Raw genomic sequence first — 18,882 nt, forward strand, 5'->3', positions numbered from 1 at the left:
ATTAACGATATAGTTAAATAGCCGCTTCCTCGGTCTTTCATTCACATATGCACAGGATGTGCCTTGTAACGGGAGCAAATGATTAAACTTACATTAATTTGCTAGTCAGCAAGTTTCGAGTAGTATGACAGATACATTTAAAACGCGTAATATAATAATCTTATATTCGAAGGCTTTCTAAAATGAATGTTCCAAGTAGTCACCGACCGTTAATGATACGAGGAAAATTCAGTCACACATAAACAATCATTCGACGCGGATCGCAGATAAGTATATGTGTTAAGGAAGCCCTCAGGCCCCTATTTGATCACGGTGACAGGTTCGACAATTGTCGACATCACTCTTGCTGACGTTACAGGCATCCATGGGCTACGGTTACCTCTTACCATCGGGCGGGCCGTATTCCTGTTTGCCACCATCATTGTTTTATTTAAAAAAAACTATTATATTGGTAGGCAGGGAGGTAGGTAGGTATCGTATAACGTATACCTAGCCCAGTGTACCTAGTACCTACCACTCATAGCCAGCCGCGCGTTGCAACCTTTCAAAAATCATTTTTAAGTTGTAGTAGTATACATAGCAACCGTTCAGACTTCAATGAAAAGAAAAGCGGTCTTGTTACATATAAAAAGTAAGATACGTATACAGAAGTTCCATCCATGCATGCTCGCAATTCGCAGACGCAATAAGCCAATTAGTTCGTTTTAACATTCGTCGGAGCGCCGAAGGTTAATGAGCAACAATTTGTGCACATAACGCGAAAACTACACCCCTGCATTATTCATACATAGATGGAGCGAAGACGTACACTTCAAGTTAATATTTCATTAACTCTTAGAAACGATAAGAATCTATGGAGATCAGTTTCGCTTTTTGGAGTTTTTTATCACCCATACTCAGTGACATACATTCCCACGGAGTTTTAAATTCTTTATCCGAAACTCAACTCGAGAATTCCTTAGTAACTTTCAACGGGCTTGGCATTAAAAGTGTTAGAATTGATATTACTGGTATCACTGGTTTAGAGGTGTGACAAGTGTTCATTCAGGAGACTCGAAATAGTTAACAGCACCATAAAATTACGTATTTAGCACAAAAAATATCCCTGCTATGGTAACTATAAATGGAAGGTAATTAGAAGTGCTATGACGTTTGTTGGAATGTGGAAACGAACATGCAATTTATGCTCACATAAAGGATAGTGAAAATCCCTCAACCCACCAACGGAGCGGCAGCTGACGTTCACGAGGGTTCATCATACATAGCCGTTAACCACTATACGAGTTTTCGCCCGGGAGGCGATTGGTCATGGAAATCTGTTCCTGGCCCGCGGTCTATTTTAAAGACATTTCACTCACGTTTCACATAAAAAATATAGTGTTAAAAATTGTGTAATGTACGGAACCCTTGGAGGGCGAGTCCGACTCGCACTTGGCCGGTTTTTTAAGCAAAAAATGTGTAACAATTTTTTATTTATTAAGAACACACGGTTCTAAATTTAAGAAGAGAGGGACAACTATTATTGCGAGACATAATAGAGCAGTAACGTAGGGTGTCACCACACGTGACACCGAGTTATTTATATTTTAACATAAGGATTAATTTTGTTTTCGGATTTCTACTATAGTTTGTCAAAGGACTGTCTTATTTCAAACGTAGACAGAGAGAATCATACTATCTTTGTCTAGTGTAAGACTAGCACCCAAAAAAAAGGATGAGTATAGTTTTTTTTTTGTTCTTTTTTACTGACAATTTGGTTTGACCAACTATACTTACTCAACTATTTGTTAAAAATGTTTTTGGTAGGTATTGAACGTGCAAATCCGTACTTTAATCAATGCCTCATTAAATATGTAGATGCTTCGACGACAACGTACCTGCGTTTCCATGTATGAGCTGTAGAATCAAAGGACGACGAGTTACAATACCGGAGCCACGGGGCAGAAAATCCCTGTAACAATTAAAAATCATTACAACCCACTTGCTTTAAAATAAACATATAACTCATAACCATACCATACATTTAAAGAACTCCGACGAAATTATATCAGCGCCAGCTTAACCCACGATCCATCAACGAACCACCGTTGACCTGGTAGGTCGGTACTCGGTAGGCAGATCACAAACTATTTTTAGAAAGTCGTAACTTAATAAGTTCATCACAATTCTGAGATAATTGGAAATATTCATTTGTATGCAGATACATGCAAGCAACCCCTAAATCTAAATGCGTGTAACAACTGGGTTCTGTCCTGGACGAAAAATATATGTTGATGCATATCTTACCTACATATGTCCCTAACCCTTAATATATTAAAGAGTCAAAGGTCACACAATAGAAAACCATTTCTAGGGTTCCGTACCCAAAGGGTAAAAACGGAACCCCATTTCTAAGACTCCACTGTCCGTCTGTCTCTCTGTCTGTCACCAGGCATCTCATGAACCGATAGCTAGACAGTTGAAATTTTCACAGATGATGCCGCTATAACAACAAATTACAAAAAAAACTACGGATCCCTCGGTGGGCGAGTCCGACGCGCACTTGTCCGGTTTTTTAAACTTAGTTGCTTTGACTACGCATACATAAACACAACATTTGATAACATACAGCGCTGGTCTGTCTTACACTTGGTTATTATATGAACACAGTTCAGAGGGTCTATCGCGAAAATATTTACTCCAATGAAGGCGTAATAGTGACAGAGGAAGATGCCCGCAATTTGCGAACTTCGATTTTCGCGGTTATAACCCAACTCAGTCCGCAGAACTAGGTCTCAAGCTCTAACTTGCCTAGCCTTAACCTGATACCCGTCTTAAGTCAAAAATAGAAAAAGAAAAACTTGATGTAAATGAAATGAACCACAAACAGTATCATTTTACTATTCCATTTAGCTTATTTAATATATTAAACAATGGTGGTGATTTAAATATAGAAATCTTTGCAAATTTGTTACTAAAATCATAGCCAACCAATCAGGCGAGTTAAAACCTTAACTGAGAACCATTACAAATAACATAAAACTGCAACTAAATTGGTCAATCCATTCTTGATACAAATGGGGTTATTTTTTTTGTGTTCTTGTGTGTCTTCACTTCTTTATATAAATATGTTTACACAAATCATCAAATCTACCTAATATTATATTGACACTGAGTTCCAATCATAAAACCAAAGGTAGCAATCATGTTGCAAAATGCAAAATTTCAATGTAACTCAATGACATCAAATGCCAGAGTTTATATGCAGTACACTCACATCATTTCATGAAACTTAAACAAAAGGAAAAGCAATTCCTGCTTAACAACCTGACGGCAAAGTTAAAAGAAAGGGTTATGGTTTAGATGTCTATGTGTAGTCATCAATATTATGAATCACTAGACTTATATTGACCGGGATATAGACCGTGATTACCTTTTGTATTTACCTTTTATATATCCCAGACAATATAAGTCTAGTGAAACTAACCATGAATCATTCAAAACTGTTAAATCATTAATATTTTTTGGGTTGATTTTGATGAATTTGATGTGACTTATTTACAAAAGAAATAGTTTGGAATCTGGTTGTTATTTCTACGATGAAGGGCAACCTTCTCAAAAATTGGTAATTAGTGAGTGTTGATTATTTTTCTTAGAAAACTGTAGGAAACCTTTGCTTCAGACAGTTCCTTATGTGACAGTTATGTCATGTAATTGGAAACAACACTAAAAACTATAGTGTTCAGGATCTAATATTTTTTACCTACACTTGTTCACAAAGTCAGGCCTTGTTTATAAAAACCGCAGGCCAATCGTTTTTAGGGTTCCGTACCCAAAGGGTAAAAACGGGACCCTATTACTAAGACTCCGCTGTCCCTCCGTCCGTCTGTCACCAGGCTGTACCTCATATGAACCGTGATAGCTAGACAGTTGAAATTTTCACAAATGATGTACAACAAATTCTATAAACAGAATAAAATAAATATTTTAGTGGGGCTCCCATACAACAAACGTGACTTTTTTGCCGTTTTTGCGTAATGGTACGGCACCCATAGTGCGCGAGTCCGTCTCGCACTTGGCCGGTTTTTTATCTTCAACAGCATTAATTTTATTTTACCATTTGTATTTTTCTTGCCTTGCGATGCTATGGATTTCACTTTTTTAATTTTGGAATATTTCCCTTACACAGGTGACAATATAAGCATGAGAAGTAAACTACTACTTATGTTAAACTCATGTGCAATTTGTTTTGTTTTAAAAACTGAATGCAACAAAAGAAAAGCAACCTGTTCCATTTAATAATGATTTAAATTTCATTAAAGGTAATTTGTACTAGTTAAGGACCATGGGATGCTAGAATTTATATAACAAATAACTCATATGCCTGATTATTAAGCGCCTCTTGCACCATACCACTAACCCAGGGTTAACCGGTTAAACAAATTGTACTGGTAACCATGGTAACTTCAGGTTTAACCGGTTAAGTGAATGGTGAAGTGGCCCTAAGGCTTTAAGAACAATTGTAGTTTATTAGAAACAGCCTCTTTTTAGAATAAACATAATTATTTAATTATATGCTATTAAAAACAAAAGACAATTAGGTATTGTTTAATGTCTTGGCACTATTGTTCATGATAAGCTTTAGAGATATGCATCAAGAACAACAACGTGAATCTAAGATAGCAGCATATAATTAAATTAGGAAAATGGTTGCCCTAAAGCAAAGGGGATGCAAAAAAAAAGACTTAGAATTTTTTTAGTAGGTACAATTACATGTTGTTCTATTTGATCGCGATCATCGCGGTCAACCTAACACACTCCTCCTCGTTTCGCTCGTCGTCGCACCTATCTTGTCTCTGTTACTTGAATTTACTGTTCCAAATGATTGGTTTTAATTTGTCAAGTAGTGGTTTCAACTTGCGAGTCAAATATCTCGGCCATTTTTGATTTTAGAGAAAAGTTTTTCCTACAAAACATGCTCATTTTAGCGTATTCTCTACGATAACACAATAAAAAATAGGTGTCATAATAACATCGATGAAATTTTTTCCAAGTGTCGGCACCCCCTTTGCTTTAGTCCAACCGGAAATTTGCTTGAAAAGAATTAAATCCACCTACAAGGTTGGTTCATTTGTGTAATTGCATGTCCCACGGAATGACAAATGTAAAGATCCACATTCTGGGGATCCTCTCATGCAGTAAGTAAAGGACACCACTGCACTATTCTGGTTTCAGATTTGTTATTGTTTTTTATTGTCTGTAACCAGAATCAAGAATAAAATTACTATATAATAATCATTAGGCTTTATAGAACAACAAATTTAGAATGCAAGAATAAACTTAAGCACAGAGTTTTTCCAAAGGGGACAGTTAATATGAAGTTTACTGGAAACAATCAATTTAGCAGAACCAATCCCAACAACTGATAACAATTGTGTGATAGCAATTCAGGCCATGCATTTGCTGGTGATACAGTATCATACAATGACAACTTATCTTTCCCATTTATAATGTAAAATGTTAAGACAATTATAATCTTTAAAAGTATATAATTTATTAACTGTAAGATTAGAGACTAGATGACTACTTTATCTTAAAACCCTTATTACTATGGCACAAAAAGCTATCTCATATTGACTTGTAGACTTCAGATATCAAAAGTACTCTTCGACCACTTCTTACACCAAATCTAAATCATTACTTTATGCATGATACAGTACAAAGACAATACTTTCGGTTAGGTACCATGCAAACTAACAAATAAAGACAGCTGATTCATACTTGTGAAGTCAGGCAATATTTCTTTATTTACTATTGAACAACGGATATCGCATGTATCCAGGATATTCAGAGACTCACCTGCCGACGAAGTTTTCTAACACTGAACTCTTTCCAGCGGACTGGCCACCCACAACTGCAATTTGTGGGAGATCTAAAGACATGTGCACGCCCATTTGCACAAATGCATCTTGTAGTTTGTTTACAATGGGGATTAACTGCTGCATTCCGAAATTCCCCGACATTTTGTTTTAAATACATTAAACTTTACGATCCGAATTCACTACTTTAACGTCTTGTTCATCATTCACCGATAAACTACTTTTTCAATATGGTGGGTGGTTACGTTGTTAGGAGTAATAGGAGTATTTTAACCTCGACTGTGAATGGAGCACCGTGCTCAAATGACAGATGAGTTACCAATAAACGTCTAGCTATGTTTATATTAAAGTACGTCATTGGTGAATGAGCTGTCATAAAGTGGCACAGTGTTCAATATACAATAGCTGGAACGCCAACTGATGTTTCGACAGGCATCGGGTCGAAGCACGAACAATGCGCTGTGTAGCGGCATCCCAACTCAAACAGCTCAAACTTCAAAACATTTCCGTCTATCTCTTTCTCACAAAAATAAAGGTTGCCATATGAAATCATTATATGTAATGTAGTGATTACTAATTAATTTTTTGTTTTGATAATTGTGTAAAATATCATAATTATAGTTATATGAAATAAATGAATATTCAATAATGTAAAAATATTAAAAACCAATGGCAGAAGAGTTGCGTAAAATCAATAATACTTGTCATGCGCATCAAATCTAGGCCAGCCTTCAAAGCATATAAGGCCTACACTATCAATTATGATTATTTCAATGCAATAAGATTGAATTTAATTTGACGTGATATAAAAACTTACTTATTTGCATAACCAATTTACTGCCTAAGTAAATACAACTGTTATATTTTGAATAATTACCGTCATTTAGTCAATTTCCATAATATAGTCAGAGAAATATAATTACGACTTAGACATTTCAGATAATATTAGGATTTTATTATTAACTTAAGAAAAGAGGATCTCTCGTTTGGCATCCCGTATGCAAGTACGATATAGGCCATGGGTTTACATGAACAAAGCTTTTAATTTAAATAATATATCACCTATTTGTTCGTAAAGCCTTATAATTTAGTAATAGGCGTAACGCAGTCTTACCTTCCGACGAAGTTTTCCAAAACGGAACTCTTTCCAGCAGACTGTCCTCCCACTACCGCTATTTGTGGTAGATCAAGTTGCATGTGCACACCAAGCTGAGTGAAAGCATCTTGTAGCTTATTGACGATGGGGATCAACTGCTCCATTCCCATATTCCCCGACATGGCTGCCGGTTTTACCAAACACTCCTCGTTTTATGAGCTTCTCCGCAGATCTTCGCTTACTGATTTTTCGTTCATCAATATAGTACCAGGCTTCTAATGCGCAAGCGTATGAGAGAAGAGCAACAGATATTGCTGTCTCTGCATGAAAAATTGTGAACTTATCATTAAAGGAACTGGAACAAACACATAATATATAGTTATATTTTAACAAATTTAGGCCATCGAATTACCTGTTGCAATTTTTTCTACCGCACACAAATAATTCAGATTAAATAGAACGCTATATAGATACATCAGAGTAGGAGAATATTAAGTACTCCTTATTGCGCAAGACAAATCTCTAAGATACTGCTTGTAGGTATATGTTGACCTTTAAGTTTTCTGGCTGCAGTGTACCCTAGTCGTCTCGTCTTGCCTACTAGATAGTACTTACAAAACTATAATAGATATTAGATACTATCGTAATAATAGCACGTTAATTTTGTTTTAGACGTGTTGGTAAGATTTTTAATGAATCATGTTAAAAATAGATAATTAGACAGATATTTGTTCCTGAGTCATGGCCTTTGGTAATGGCTGTTTTCTATGACATATGACTGACCCATGTTCTTTCACTGATTTGTGTTAAAATAAATATCAAACGGTGTCGTTAACGCCATCTAGCCAAGTAAAGGTGTGGCGCCATCTATTCGGGAATGACTTTTGGTTGGGGTGTAGCAAAGGGTACCCAGAACTTAGAAAATAAATCGTCGGTGTGATGTCAATTAATTTTTTTATGATTGTATCTAACTCTACATTCCATAATTGTATCTTACGGAATACGTCAAAATAAGCAGGTTTTACTTGTTAAACTTTTTTCTAAAATTTAAGAATACCGAGATATTGCATTCCAAAATTTGAAGAGGTTGATGGACAGGAAAAAAAACTTTTTTTTTTCAAACAACACCAACTTTTTATTACTTCATCATGCATGAAATATTAAAATAAATATCTTTTGTCATGTATAATTTTTCCGTAAGATCAACCATCATGGAGATAGGCGGGCTAGTAATCGACAATTTTTAAAGGCGTTAGGAACTTACAACTTAAGTAACAGAGGCAAGATAGGAGCGACGACGAGCGAAGCGAGGAGGAGTGCGTTAGGTTGACAGCGATCAAACAAAATATAACGCTTTGGTTTACTCTGACCTGACTTTTTCTTAATTTCCTAGGCACGTTTTTTCCTTAGACTTTACGAGTATTAATCTTATACAGAGTTACATATATATTTGCTTGAATCCAAGAATCTTTGAAAATATCCAAAAATCTGTAAACATATCTTGTTATTATTAATTAATATTATCACTGCACTTTATAAAACTAAGTCCTCCGCCGCGACCGTCTGTCTGTATGTTTGTATGTTCCCGATAAACTCAAAAACTACTGAACGGATTTTAGGTACAATGTGTTCACGTTTTGTGTAACCGGGGCGGATCGATAGTCAATTAATATTTTAAGAAACATTTACTGAGTCTCGTGGTTAACCTACTTGTTACATAGAAATACAAAACACACCTACAAAAAAATATTAATAAAAGCTTAAATAGACAGTATCTCGCGCATTATTTACACTATCCTTTTCGCTTTAATTGATACAGTAAGTAAAAGACGGAATCAAACGTCATTTTTGTAAAAAAGTATTTATGAACTATACTGTACCTAATAGCAAAGATCTGTATAACTCCGTATAAGATGAATGGTCTATGCAAAAAACGTTACTCGGAAATTAAGAAAATTTGATTCTCGGACAGATGGCGCTACCACCAATACCAACCTTTGGCCTATTCTCGTTTAGATGGCGTTGACGGTTTCGTTTGTTATTTAACAATTTTAAGACATATCAGTGTAAGAACATGGGTCAAAAATGTCGAAACCATAAAAATAATAAATACAAATAAAAAATAATTTATTCATATATATTTTTGCGTATGCCTTCATGCGTATGAGGCCTAAAAGGTGCAATTTCACCTGTCCAATATCTTAATGTGTATTTGCGTCTCACATTTTGCTTAATGAGAGACAAATAGTGAATGGGACAAGGGCAAGCGAATGATGATTTTGCTTAATGAGAGAGTTGGAAGCAATGCAAATTGGACCAAGATATTGTACAGGTGGAATACCATCCTAAGTTGGCAGCAATTTTGATAGCCCAGACTGTGCAAATATTATTTTAACGTAAGAATAGGGTTTTGACAGTATTTAAAATAAATTATTTTACACCATGTATGAAATGAAGCCCCAGAAGATTAATATAGAAACGTAGGCAGCAGTTATTTTTTGACACAATTTACCCGTATAAAACGATAAAGAGTAGGTGATTTGATTGTGACTTCACATGCTAGTGTTTCATATAAATTCCATATAAGTAAAATCGTTTTGACAGTTCGAAAAAAAACTGATTTGACTAGTAATCAAATACCCTATTTCATAGAAGTTTGACGTTTAAAATAACACTTACACAGGCTGGCTGGGCCAAAGAGAAAGAGTATATAACATTTAATAAATTATATTATTTTAAACCGGGTCACTCACGTATTATTAAGTCGAATAGCTCGACATGTTTCGGTCCAATTTACGAGGACCGTCTTCACGGAGACACGACACGTCTTCACTGGTCGAGGGCGCGGCGTGTACTGCGGGCCAAAGCCCGACTCGCCCGGCCGCTCACGACAGACGGCGTCGGCGGTGCCGGCGACGTCACCGTTGAGAGGATAGCTCTACCCTCCGTATTGCGTTTGTCAAGTGTCGGACGCCGGTCGTGTGCCGTGTTTGAGTCTCACGGGAGTTTTATAGTTAAAATTTAATAAATTTTATTTATTAAATTCTTAAACAAGACAACAACAGTGCAACAACAACTTAGACTATGAAACCTGGAACTATGGACTACAGCAATGCATATAGTAAAAGTGTTAAATGCAGAGCAACGGCTGCTGAATATACATATGTATTTGAGTGAAATCCACAGCTTTAGTAGGTTCAGTCAGAAGGAACCGCATCATAAGCGCATCTGGATAGCGTATTAACCATGAAGAAATGTATGAACGCAAGTTGAAGATCCGTGTAAAATGCCGTGTGTAAAGTTTAGTGAATTTGTGTGTGTAAAGTGGGTTATATTATACTGTGCTTTGTAAATACGAAAATAGTGTAGTAGGTAGGCATGCCTAGTTATTTGTATTACTGAAAACCCTGTGACTGCGATTTCATAACGCCTATTTCGTATTAAGTTGTTAGGGTATAATTTTTGTGTATATTTCCATTATGTAAAACATGTTTTAATAAATAATACAATGTTATAAACATAACATTGTATTATTATTATTAAACATAAATATGCATTTTATTTAAATCAAGTGAAGAATTGCAATTAGTTTTACCACAAACAAGGGATAATAGTCAGTCCTAAAGGAACTTATTTGCATCTTTCATATATTTCGTGTTATGTAGGTACCTACATAACAAATATGTTTATCAACAGAATTACTACCAATACCTACCCGCCAGGCTAAACCAGTTATCAATTTTATTTACATTGGCATACAACGAGGAGGGCGCCACTAGTATAAACAAACTTTTGAAAGGGACATTTTTTTGTATGGAGTTATCGTTCTTCTCCTAGTGAGTATTGGAAGCAATTTCTGTTGCGTATACTAAACTTGCGTACACGTTTCTCGTAACTTTTTTTTCGGAAAATTTAATTTGGGTGCTGGCAACACAAGAGGAATACTGGAACCCATTGTTTTGGCCTACGTAGCTTTATCATGGCTTAAAGTTACTTAGTATAGAAAATTACATAGTTGCATTGTTTATTATGTTAAAGGACATGTTTATTTTAGTTCTTTGAGCTTTTAAAGGTCAAAACTGCTTTTTCATTCCGTTTCAATGATTGAGCCGGCCTAGTATCCAAATGAATAAAAAAAAACTTAGTTATCAATATTTCCGCCAGAGTTCGCTTCGCTGCGTCTTTGTGACGTCACTCTATTGATTGAAAGGAGACCGTCTTTTAGAGACGCCATCTTAAAAATAAAGTGATATAAGTTTCGGTAGGGTGTAGGGTAGATTACATTAAAAATCCAAAGTAATCTCCTATATGTCATTAGCAGTCGAGCTTAGGTATTATTAATATTGTGATATCAGGTATAACGGACCAAGGTACATTTCTATTTTGCTTTTGTTATTACATGAATTTTTTGAAATTAGTTTGTTATTTACCGTTCTTCTGCTTCAGTCTTGTCTAGTACCGTTATTACGAGCTAGATTCCTTATATCCGTGGATGGAGATTATTTCTCAAATTAATGGCGAGATTGTGTAGAATTTAATGCAATAAAAACTAAAAGTGATCGATCCAGCATTCGTTGTACGGATGTAACACGTCAATAAAGACCTCGAAGGGGCAGGGCTCCAATTTATTGTCCTGTCAGTGCTGTGAAAGTGATTTCTGTTCCTGTGATCTATGGCTTCTTTAATACGGTGTCTACTTTGTTAAAGTAAATCGTTTTAACGTTGTGCAACTATAGACAAATGCCTGACTATTGTAACTTGTAGTTTGTTAGAATTATTGTATCTTTACGACCGTAGATTAGCGGAATTTGATTTACTGTTATTCGAGTGATTAACTAATTCGGTTTAAAGTGGTGAGTTGCGTTGGTTGCAGTTGGTGGTCAGTTGCGAGGGTGACCTCCTGATGGTGTGTATATCGCAGCATGTCTGCACTCTCGACGCCGGGCGGCGGAGGCACTTCGGCGCAGAGCAAGCCGACGTCCGGCAAGCAAAAGTATCAAAAGTTGGACATCAATAGCTTGTACTGTACCAACAAAGTAAGTAATACTACTTTTTTGCATATACTACTGGGTAACTGCTAGTTTGTAATGACTAATTATTATGGTTGACTACATGGTGTTTTAAGATTTAGCTGTGTGTGATTCATGTTACTGTCTAAAAGTAACAATTAATTGCTTAAACTAGATCTATTCACATACCAACCATCACAGAATTACCTGTCAAACTGTATTAAATTATAGGTCATTGATCCCTATATATGTGACTAACTTCTTTCAATACAGAATCTTGAATACTTTAGAAGTTAGTCTTTTCTTAATGCTGATTTTAATTTACCAGACGCAGCTTTCATATGGTTATGTTTACTTTACCTGTGTAAGCAAGTAACTACTGTTCTCATTGTTACTCATATAATTGATACAGTATATTGCTCAACTAAATGTAAGCTTGTTACTCATTGTAATAATGATGTTTAAAATTCATTATTTTAGAGTCCTAATCCATAGATTATCTAAACTGACTTAAAAGACTAGTCTGTATTTACTAAGAAACTGAAGACTTTAGTCTATATTTTATGTTTCTTGCAATAAATTGAATGGCATAGCACTTTATAGTTAAAAAAAACCAGACTCAATTGTTTGAGTTTCTTCAGTATTATACTATGAAGAGATGACTGCTCAGTTGCATTGTGTCAGATTTAGAGGCCATTTCCTAGTTTCATTTCAATACAAATGTTGCAATAGAGAGGAACATAATCTTTCTAAACGGAATATATTGACCTTCAGTTTGTTGGTGCTAGTTGATGGAAGTTATCATGAAACCCGGTGTCTGTTATAAAAACCTCAAAGAATAATTTATTGGGGAAATTATTTTGCTTTGTAATTGTAAATCCTTATACTTAGTATCTTTGGTCTGTAGAAGTACAAAATCTGAAACATTTAATATAAAATAAAGTTCTTCCTACATTATTACAGATATACTATAAATATTGCAAGTCCTCCGGCAATGATAACTTTGAATCTGGCATGTACCATTTTTATTTTTTCATATCCCTATGTATTATTTAATTTTTGCCACTACAAATTTTAGTTTAGTAAGTTGATTGTTTATGCAAAAAGGATAATGCTGAAGTAAAGGCTAGTCAAATTTAATATTAGCACAGGAACAAAATCGATATTGTTTATCTTTGGCTATGTATCAATATTTATAATCTTTTCAGAACGAGAGCTCTGAACCGTCATCTGTGAAATCTCAACTAAGCCGTAAACATGGAATGCAAAGTCTCGGAAAAGTACCCTCAGCCCGGCGTCCACCTGCCAACTTGCCTTCTTTGAAAACTGAAACTGGACAAGATCCCAATACTAAGTAAGCATAACTATCACTTTATTAGGTCTGGTTATATCAATCACAGGCAATTGACTGTTAATGACTGAATGTTAATGTATTTCAGGATATAATCATTAGTTAATGTATTTATGGATTAGGGCAACCAATCTTTAGTGTCCACGTGATAAATGCAATAAAACGCTATAATAATCTTTCTTCGTATAAGAAAACATACCACACGCCTTCACTGTGTATTTCTAGTACTGAATAAAACAGATAGTGCCAGTATAGTATTAGTGTAGCAACAAACTTTTGTATATTCCTCTGTCATTAATTGATTACCCATAGTTTCAAAAATGATTGTGCAAAATTTCAGCATTCTTAATTGATGTCTGTTAAAAAGAGTTATTTAGAAAACCAAACTTTCATTTCAGGTCATCTTCCATGTTATTACAGCATTTTCATTGCTAAAGATGGGGAAAGAAGTGGTTATAAAATGCTATAAAAATGACATAAATGTCTGTTAGATTTCCTTGCAGATAGTCATACATAATATATGTTTGAAATCTTTAAAGAAGTATTCAACAAATGAAGTACTAATTATACTTGGTTAGTTAACATGGAATTGCCACCAAGGTGACAATGAAAGTGTTTAATAATGAGTATTATAAATACATCTTTCTTTATACCCCCAGCCCACTGCACTGAGACATCTATGATGTTGCTTTTTGGGTGGCCTATCTTACCGAGGGCGAGTTTTAGTCTCCTGGAGACAAACTTGGATAATGTTTGATTAGGCAGCCATTCAGTTTCCTATTCAATAGCCCAGTAATTAGTCCATTGCTTTCACCCAATATCCTAGGGTATTTCACTAAACCCGACTCTAAATGCAAGCTTTGTTTTCAGCACTGTCTCGACTGCTGCCACTACTGCCCCTGCACCAGCAACATGCACTACTCAGACTATGGTAAGGAATTTATTTTATTACTATGATTTCCCAAAAATGTAAATATTATGTACTAAGGCTCTTTCCTGACTTTTCAGGCATTATGAATGTAAACCTTACGTCTCGACATACTGTTTTGTGACCAGCAATAAGTAATCATCTTAGAGAGAGAGAGATAATATTAAGCTACATCTACTGTTTTAGGAATTTCGTTTTTTAGAAAGCTTGGAAAAGCTTGGTTTTCCAAATATTAAAATAAAATGACCTTCCTTCCTACTTAATTAAGATGGAATTTGTTTGCCAACATTTTAATCAAATCTCAGGTTTTATCTATGGTGGTGTGCAAAGTTGTGTGCCAGTTGACTAACCAATCATCATAACTATTGACTCGCGGTCACACATACACAGATGCTACCATAATATTTAAGTAAGGGTGCGCGTGCGCTTAATTCAGTTGGGTGTACTTTTATGGCCTGTACTCATGTAAATTAAAAATAACTGATATAAAAGGGTGCAGGATCCAACTCAGATATACGCAGGCGGCGTCGAATTTTACCTGTAAGATTGCACCTATGTATGGTAACCTCGCGCTCTTCGTAAATGCTTCATAATGGGGTGTCTGTATAAACTGTGACTATCTAATTCCGAATACATGAAACGCAGTGTCACATTGCACTTGCCCCCGCGCCGGGGCAGCTCGGACCGTGGGATGCTGACGCTTGCACTCTGCACAGTTAGCATCAGCTTAAAATAGTACTGTCATTAGGTACTCCATCAAGGCGGCGTGTACAAATGATCGTCTTAATTCACTAATCATACATTTTTGTTAAACTTATAAGCCATTCTATTCTGTGCCATCTACTACGAGGGTGAATCAAGTCGAAATAGGGTCAAAAACAAACAAATATAAATTGTTTTTTTTGGTACATACATTAGTTATTAAAAAAAATTATTCGTTCAAAAAAAAGTTTATTATTGGGTCTCGAAAACCTCCTCTACAGCACGCATGAATGACCGCGTTGTCGTCCTCAAAATTAGTTCCGCGAATGTACTTCTTTAATTTTGTAAATAAGTGAAGATCACTCGGAGCTAAGTCTGGCGAGTAGGGAGGATGGTCAAAGATCTCAAAACCAGCCTGGCGGATAGCAGTGAGAGCCATCTGACCGATGAGCCGGAATATTGTTGTAGTGGAAAAGCACCATTCGCGGAACCCATCTTGCTGACACTTTTTAAAACCCTTAACATCTGTTATTATCGAATGTACACCGCCAAATGAAATCTTTAGGGTCTCTGCTAGGCTAGATATTTGATTGTGATTCGCCTGTCTTCTAAAACCATTGCAGGCTGGCATCCAGGGCATAAAATTCCATTAAAAAAGCAAAGAGTTGACACAATTAGCCTCATGCTTAAAATAATAAATAAAAAGTACAAAAATTTGCCCGCGAAAAGCTATTGAGCGTAACGCCACGTGACGTCACGCGTTCGACAGATTAATTAGTTCACATAAGTGTCATTAGTAGCAAACGTAAGTTAAGTTGGACCGTCCAACGTGTGACGTCATCACGCTCTAAAAATATGAGCGTTTCAACCGTAAATATTTTTTTCAAAAGGAACGTTTACAAAAGAATTTAAATTTTTTCCGGTGTTCAAACGATATAAATTATGATTACAAAAAATTAAAAAAAATCATGCATGGAGCTAATTCTAGGGATTGTCAGGGCAAGCTATGCTAGCGCCATCTGCTAAATACTTCGACCGGCTGACCCCATTGAACGTTTTAGTCAGCTTCTTTCACAAAAGACTCATTTACAATATAATGGCGGGAACAATTGAAAAAAAAGAAACTGTCAGAAACTACGTCATAGTGCCAGCTCAGAATAAAAGACAAACCTCAAGTAAATAGGTTTTACAAATACGTAGTTCTAAGGACTTTTTGATTCCCCATCGTAAGTTTCTCTTTCTAAGTTTCTAGCAAACCGTGTTACTGTTGTCTCTCTCTTGTAAGCCTAAGTGGCCGTCACTTATTAACAAGTATGGTAGAGCGAGAGTTACACATGACACAATATATAATTTCAACCATCCTATCTTTACTGACTGACAGAAGAGAATAATTAACAGCAAGCAATAATTTGACCCATCGTCATGTCATCTTCATGTCATGATAGAAGGTATAATATTTTTTATGATCTTTAGTTTTATTTTTTTTACTCCGTAATACCGCCGTATTTGAGTCGTGATTCCAACATAACACGATTAATTAAAAAAGTCACGATCCAATTCCATGGAATCTAGAAGTAATAAGTATTTTAAAGTTAGCCGGGTTTTCCAAACCTAGGGTTGTCACATTTTAATTAAAATCGACCCGGGTGTATGTTTTAAATACTAATTTTACTTTTAATCCGATTCAAATATTTCGGGCATCCGGATATACGTAAGTGACAACTCTGAAGGAATATTTTAAATTGTAATATCTTCTGGATTCCACGGAATTAAACAGTGATATTAATTCTCTAAATAAAGATATGTTGTAATAAAAATAAAATTAAAGATCATAAAAAAACAATATACATTCTAAACTGTTCACGGTCTAGTAACGAAAATTTATATAAAAGTTAAGCATATCATTTACAATACCTGTGTATTAACAAAAATAAAATAGGCCGCTTAGTTGTATGACAATTAATTATTTTTAAATTTTCTTTACCTACACCCGGGTCAACACATCTGATAGGTAATATAAAAACTAGAAAGTTTTGCCAAGCCATAGTTCTTGTCAGCTGCTTTAACGATTAGGACTATGTATTTTTCAAATAAAAACTGAATGAGACAAAATGAGGATTTTTAACACACTGTGCCACAGTCTTTCTCACATAGGTAGGTAGGTAGGTTGTGCATTTTTTAAAATTATCTTTAATTTATTTAAAAAAAATATTGCAAACTAACTATTTGAAGATATGCATGCAGTGCGATTTTTTTACTCGTTGTACATATAGGTCATGACATTTTCTTATACCTTTAAACAAGCAATTCTTGTATATATATTTCGAGGATCTCAAAAACGGGTCTAACGATTTCGATGAAATTTGCTATATAGGGGTTTTCGGGGGCGAAAAATCGATCTAGCTAGGTTTTATATCTGGGAAAACGCGCGGTTTTGAGTTTTTATGTTTTCCGAGCAAAGCTCTGTTTCCCAAATATTTATTATATTAGCCTTATCTGAGATATTGGACATTTTGATTTATTACTTTACGACCGATATCTACACAACATGTTTGAATTAAAATCTGTAAATAGGTCACAAGTGCCATAAGAACATAATAAAGAGTAAACTCCCTAGAGTTGCCTTCTACCGTAGTTAAAGGGGAACTGGTTGATTACGGGCGGTTGGGTAGTAGCAGCCGACTACACTGCATCCTTGCCGCCTGCGCCTGCGCCCTACGGCCGCCAAATCACAACTTACGATCTGCTGTCTACTAAATAACATTTACATTTTAAATATGCTTCGTTTAAGTTTCTGAATAGTTAATTAATGGCTAATGAGGGCTAACGCGTATGAATTTGCCGCTAGGGGCGCTAGTGTAGATGGTGGTCTTTTCCATAGTTCGAAATGTCACTTGTCACTTCAATGACTGACAGCTGTTCTTTAGTCTTTTGGGCCACCATCAACAGAGGTGCCAACTGGTGAGCAAAAAAACGATAGCCCTCATTAATGCATTAACCTCCCTCAATTTTACAATTTCTGAATATAGTATTATATTCAAAAATATGATTAATGTTTTAAACCTAATTAATATAAACCCGATCCATTTAAGAGAACATGCAGTGGACTACTTGAGGCTGTTTGAATTTCATTAAGTTTCCAGCTTTGCGAAAGTTTTTATTATTGCTTTAGCGCGCGAGTGTTGATATCATTTGACTGGGCCAATGGGCAGCCGAAATGGCGCGCATGCTCTCTCGGCAACGCCGCTATGCGCATGCACCAAGTTATCGATCGTGACAATATTTTCTGTTTGAGTCTCCTATCTTATTTTCTAACAAAGTATCTTGGTAGCTTTGTCAGCTTTCCCCACGTTTTTTGATGCCCGTCCACAATCTACAGGAGTGGTCATCGTAACTAGGTAGATTTCAATTCGTTTCTGAATGTCCAACCGTGTGAGCTACGATGAATAACTGACCTAACCTACATTCATCGGTCTGTGTTGTTTTATTTTGTTGGTGTTATATTAGAGCGCATGGTTGTTGACTATGACTATTACTTTCACTTGACTTCGCTATCTATGTGCGATGTTGGTCGGCAATGCCGACAATCGACATGTATTGGAATGTTATTGCGAAATGCGCAGTTTGTGCAGGTCGCTACAGCGCCGCGCCGGTCGCTGTTATGCACTTCGCTGGAGTTGGAAAAACACTATATCGCGCTCGAAAGTTTCGAAAAGCATTTACTTGACTTTATTTATCGAAAAAGAGTTGCTTTGGGTATTTAAATTGTTTTTCCGTATGTGATACCAGCTGCTATTGTACAACACTATACATGCTTGATACTTTTCAGTCTCGAAAACTTTATTGTATATTTTTATATTCTAAAAACAAATGAATAGTAAACGATACATATTTAATTTGTCTTTGTATGTAACACATCGTCCTCAAGTCATTGTCAG

At 35.7% G+C, this 18,882-nt stretch overlaps 2 protein-coding genes across 28 annotated transcripts in view; one reads left to right on the forward strand and one right to left on the reverse strand.

Moving 5' to 3' along the window:
- Positions 1–7,284, reverse strand: part of LOC134753944 (dynamin) — a 50,502-nt gene extending 43,218 nt beyond the window's left edge. For 4 of the 17 annotated variants that reach the window (XR_010128855.1, XR_010128854.1, XM_063689957.1 and 1 more), the window contains exons 1-2: positions 6,973–7,279; positions 1,878–1,951 (exon numbers count right to left, since the gene is read on the reverse strand). Coding sequence is in view for 15 of the 17 variants with exons in the window: in XM_063689957.1 (XP_063546027.1) it covers positions 1,878–1,951; positions 6,973–7,136 (238 nt within the window). In the remaining 2 variants the exon portion in view is untranslated. Of the gene's footprint in view, positions 1–1,877; positions 1,952–5,838; positions 6,318–6,972 lie in introns of those variants that run through there. The other 13 variants (XM_063689950.1, XM_063689959.1, XM_063689953.1 and 10 more) reach the window with 7 other exon arrangements.
- Positions 7,285–11,138: 3,854 nt separating this feature from the next.
- The window catches only part of LOC134754769 (protein PRRC2C-like), a 33,004-nt gene continuing 25,260 nt past the window's right edge, over positions 11,139–18,882 (forward strand). For 6 of the 11 annotated variants that reach the window (XM_063691116.1, XM_063691110.1, XM_063691117.1 and 3 more), the window contains exons 1-4: positions 11,140–11,324; positions 11,828–11,990; positions 13,172–13,317; positions 14,185–14,245. In XM_063691116.1, coding sequence (XP_063547186.1) covers positions 11,877–11,990; positions 13,172–13,317; positions 14,185–14,245 — 321 coding nt within the window. In that variant the 5' untranslated portion in view covers positions 11,140–11,324; positions 11,828–11,876. Of the gene's footprint in view, positions 11,325–11,827; positions 11,991–13,171; positions 13,318–14,184; positions 14,246–18,882 lie in introns of all 11 variants that reach the window. The other 5 variants (XM_063691109.1, XM_063691113.1, XM_063691111.1 and 2 more) reach the window with 1 other exon arrangement.

The sequence above is a fragment of the Cydia strobilella genome, chromosome Z, assembly GCF_947568885.1.
Source record: "Cydia strobilella chromosome Z, ilCydStro3.1, whole genome shotgun sequence".
Taxonomy (NCBI): Eukaryota; Metazoa; Arthropoda; class Insecta; order Lepidoptera; family Tortricidae; genus Cydia; species Cydia strobilella.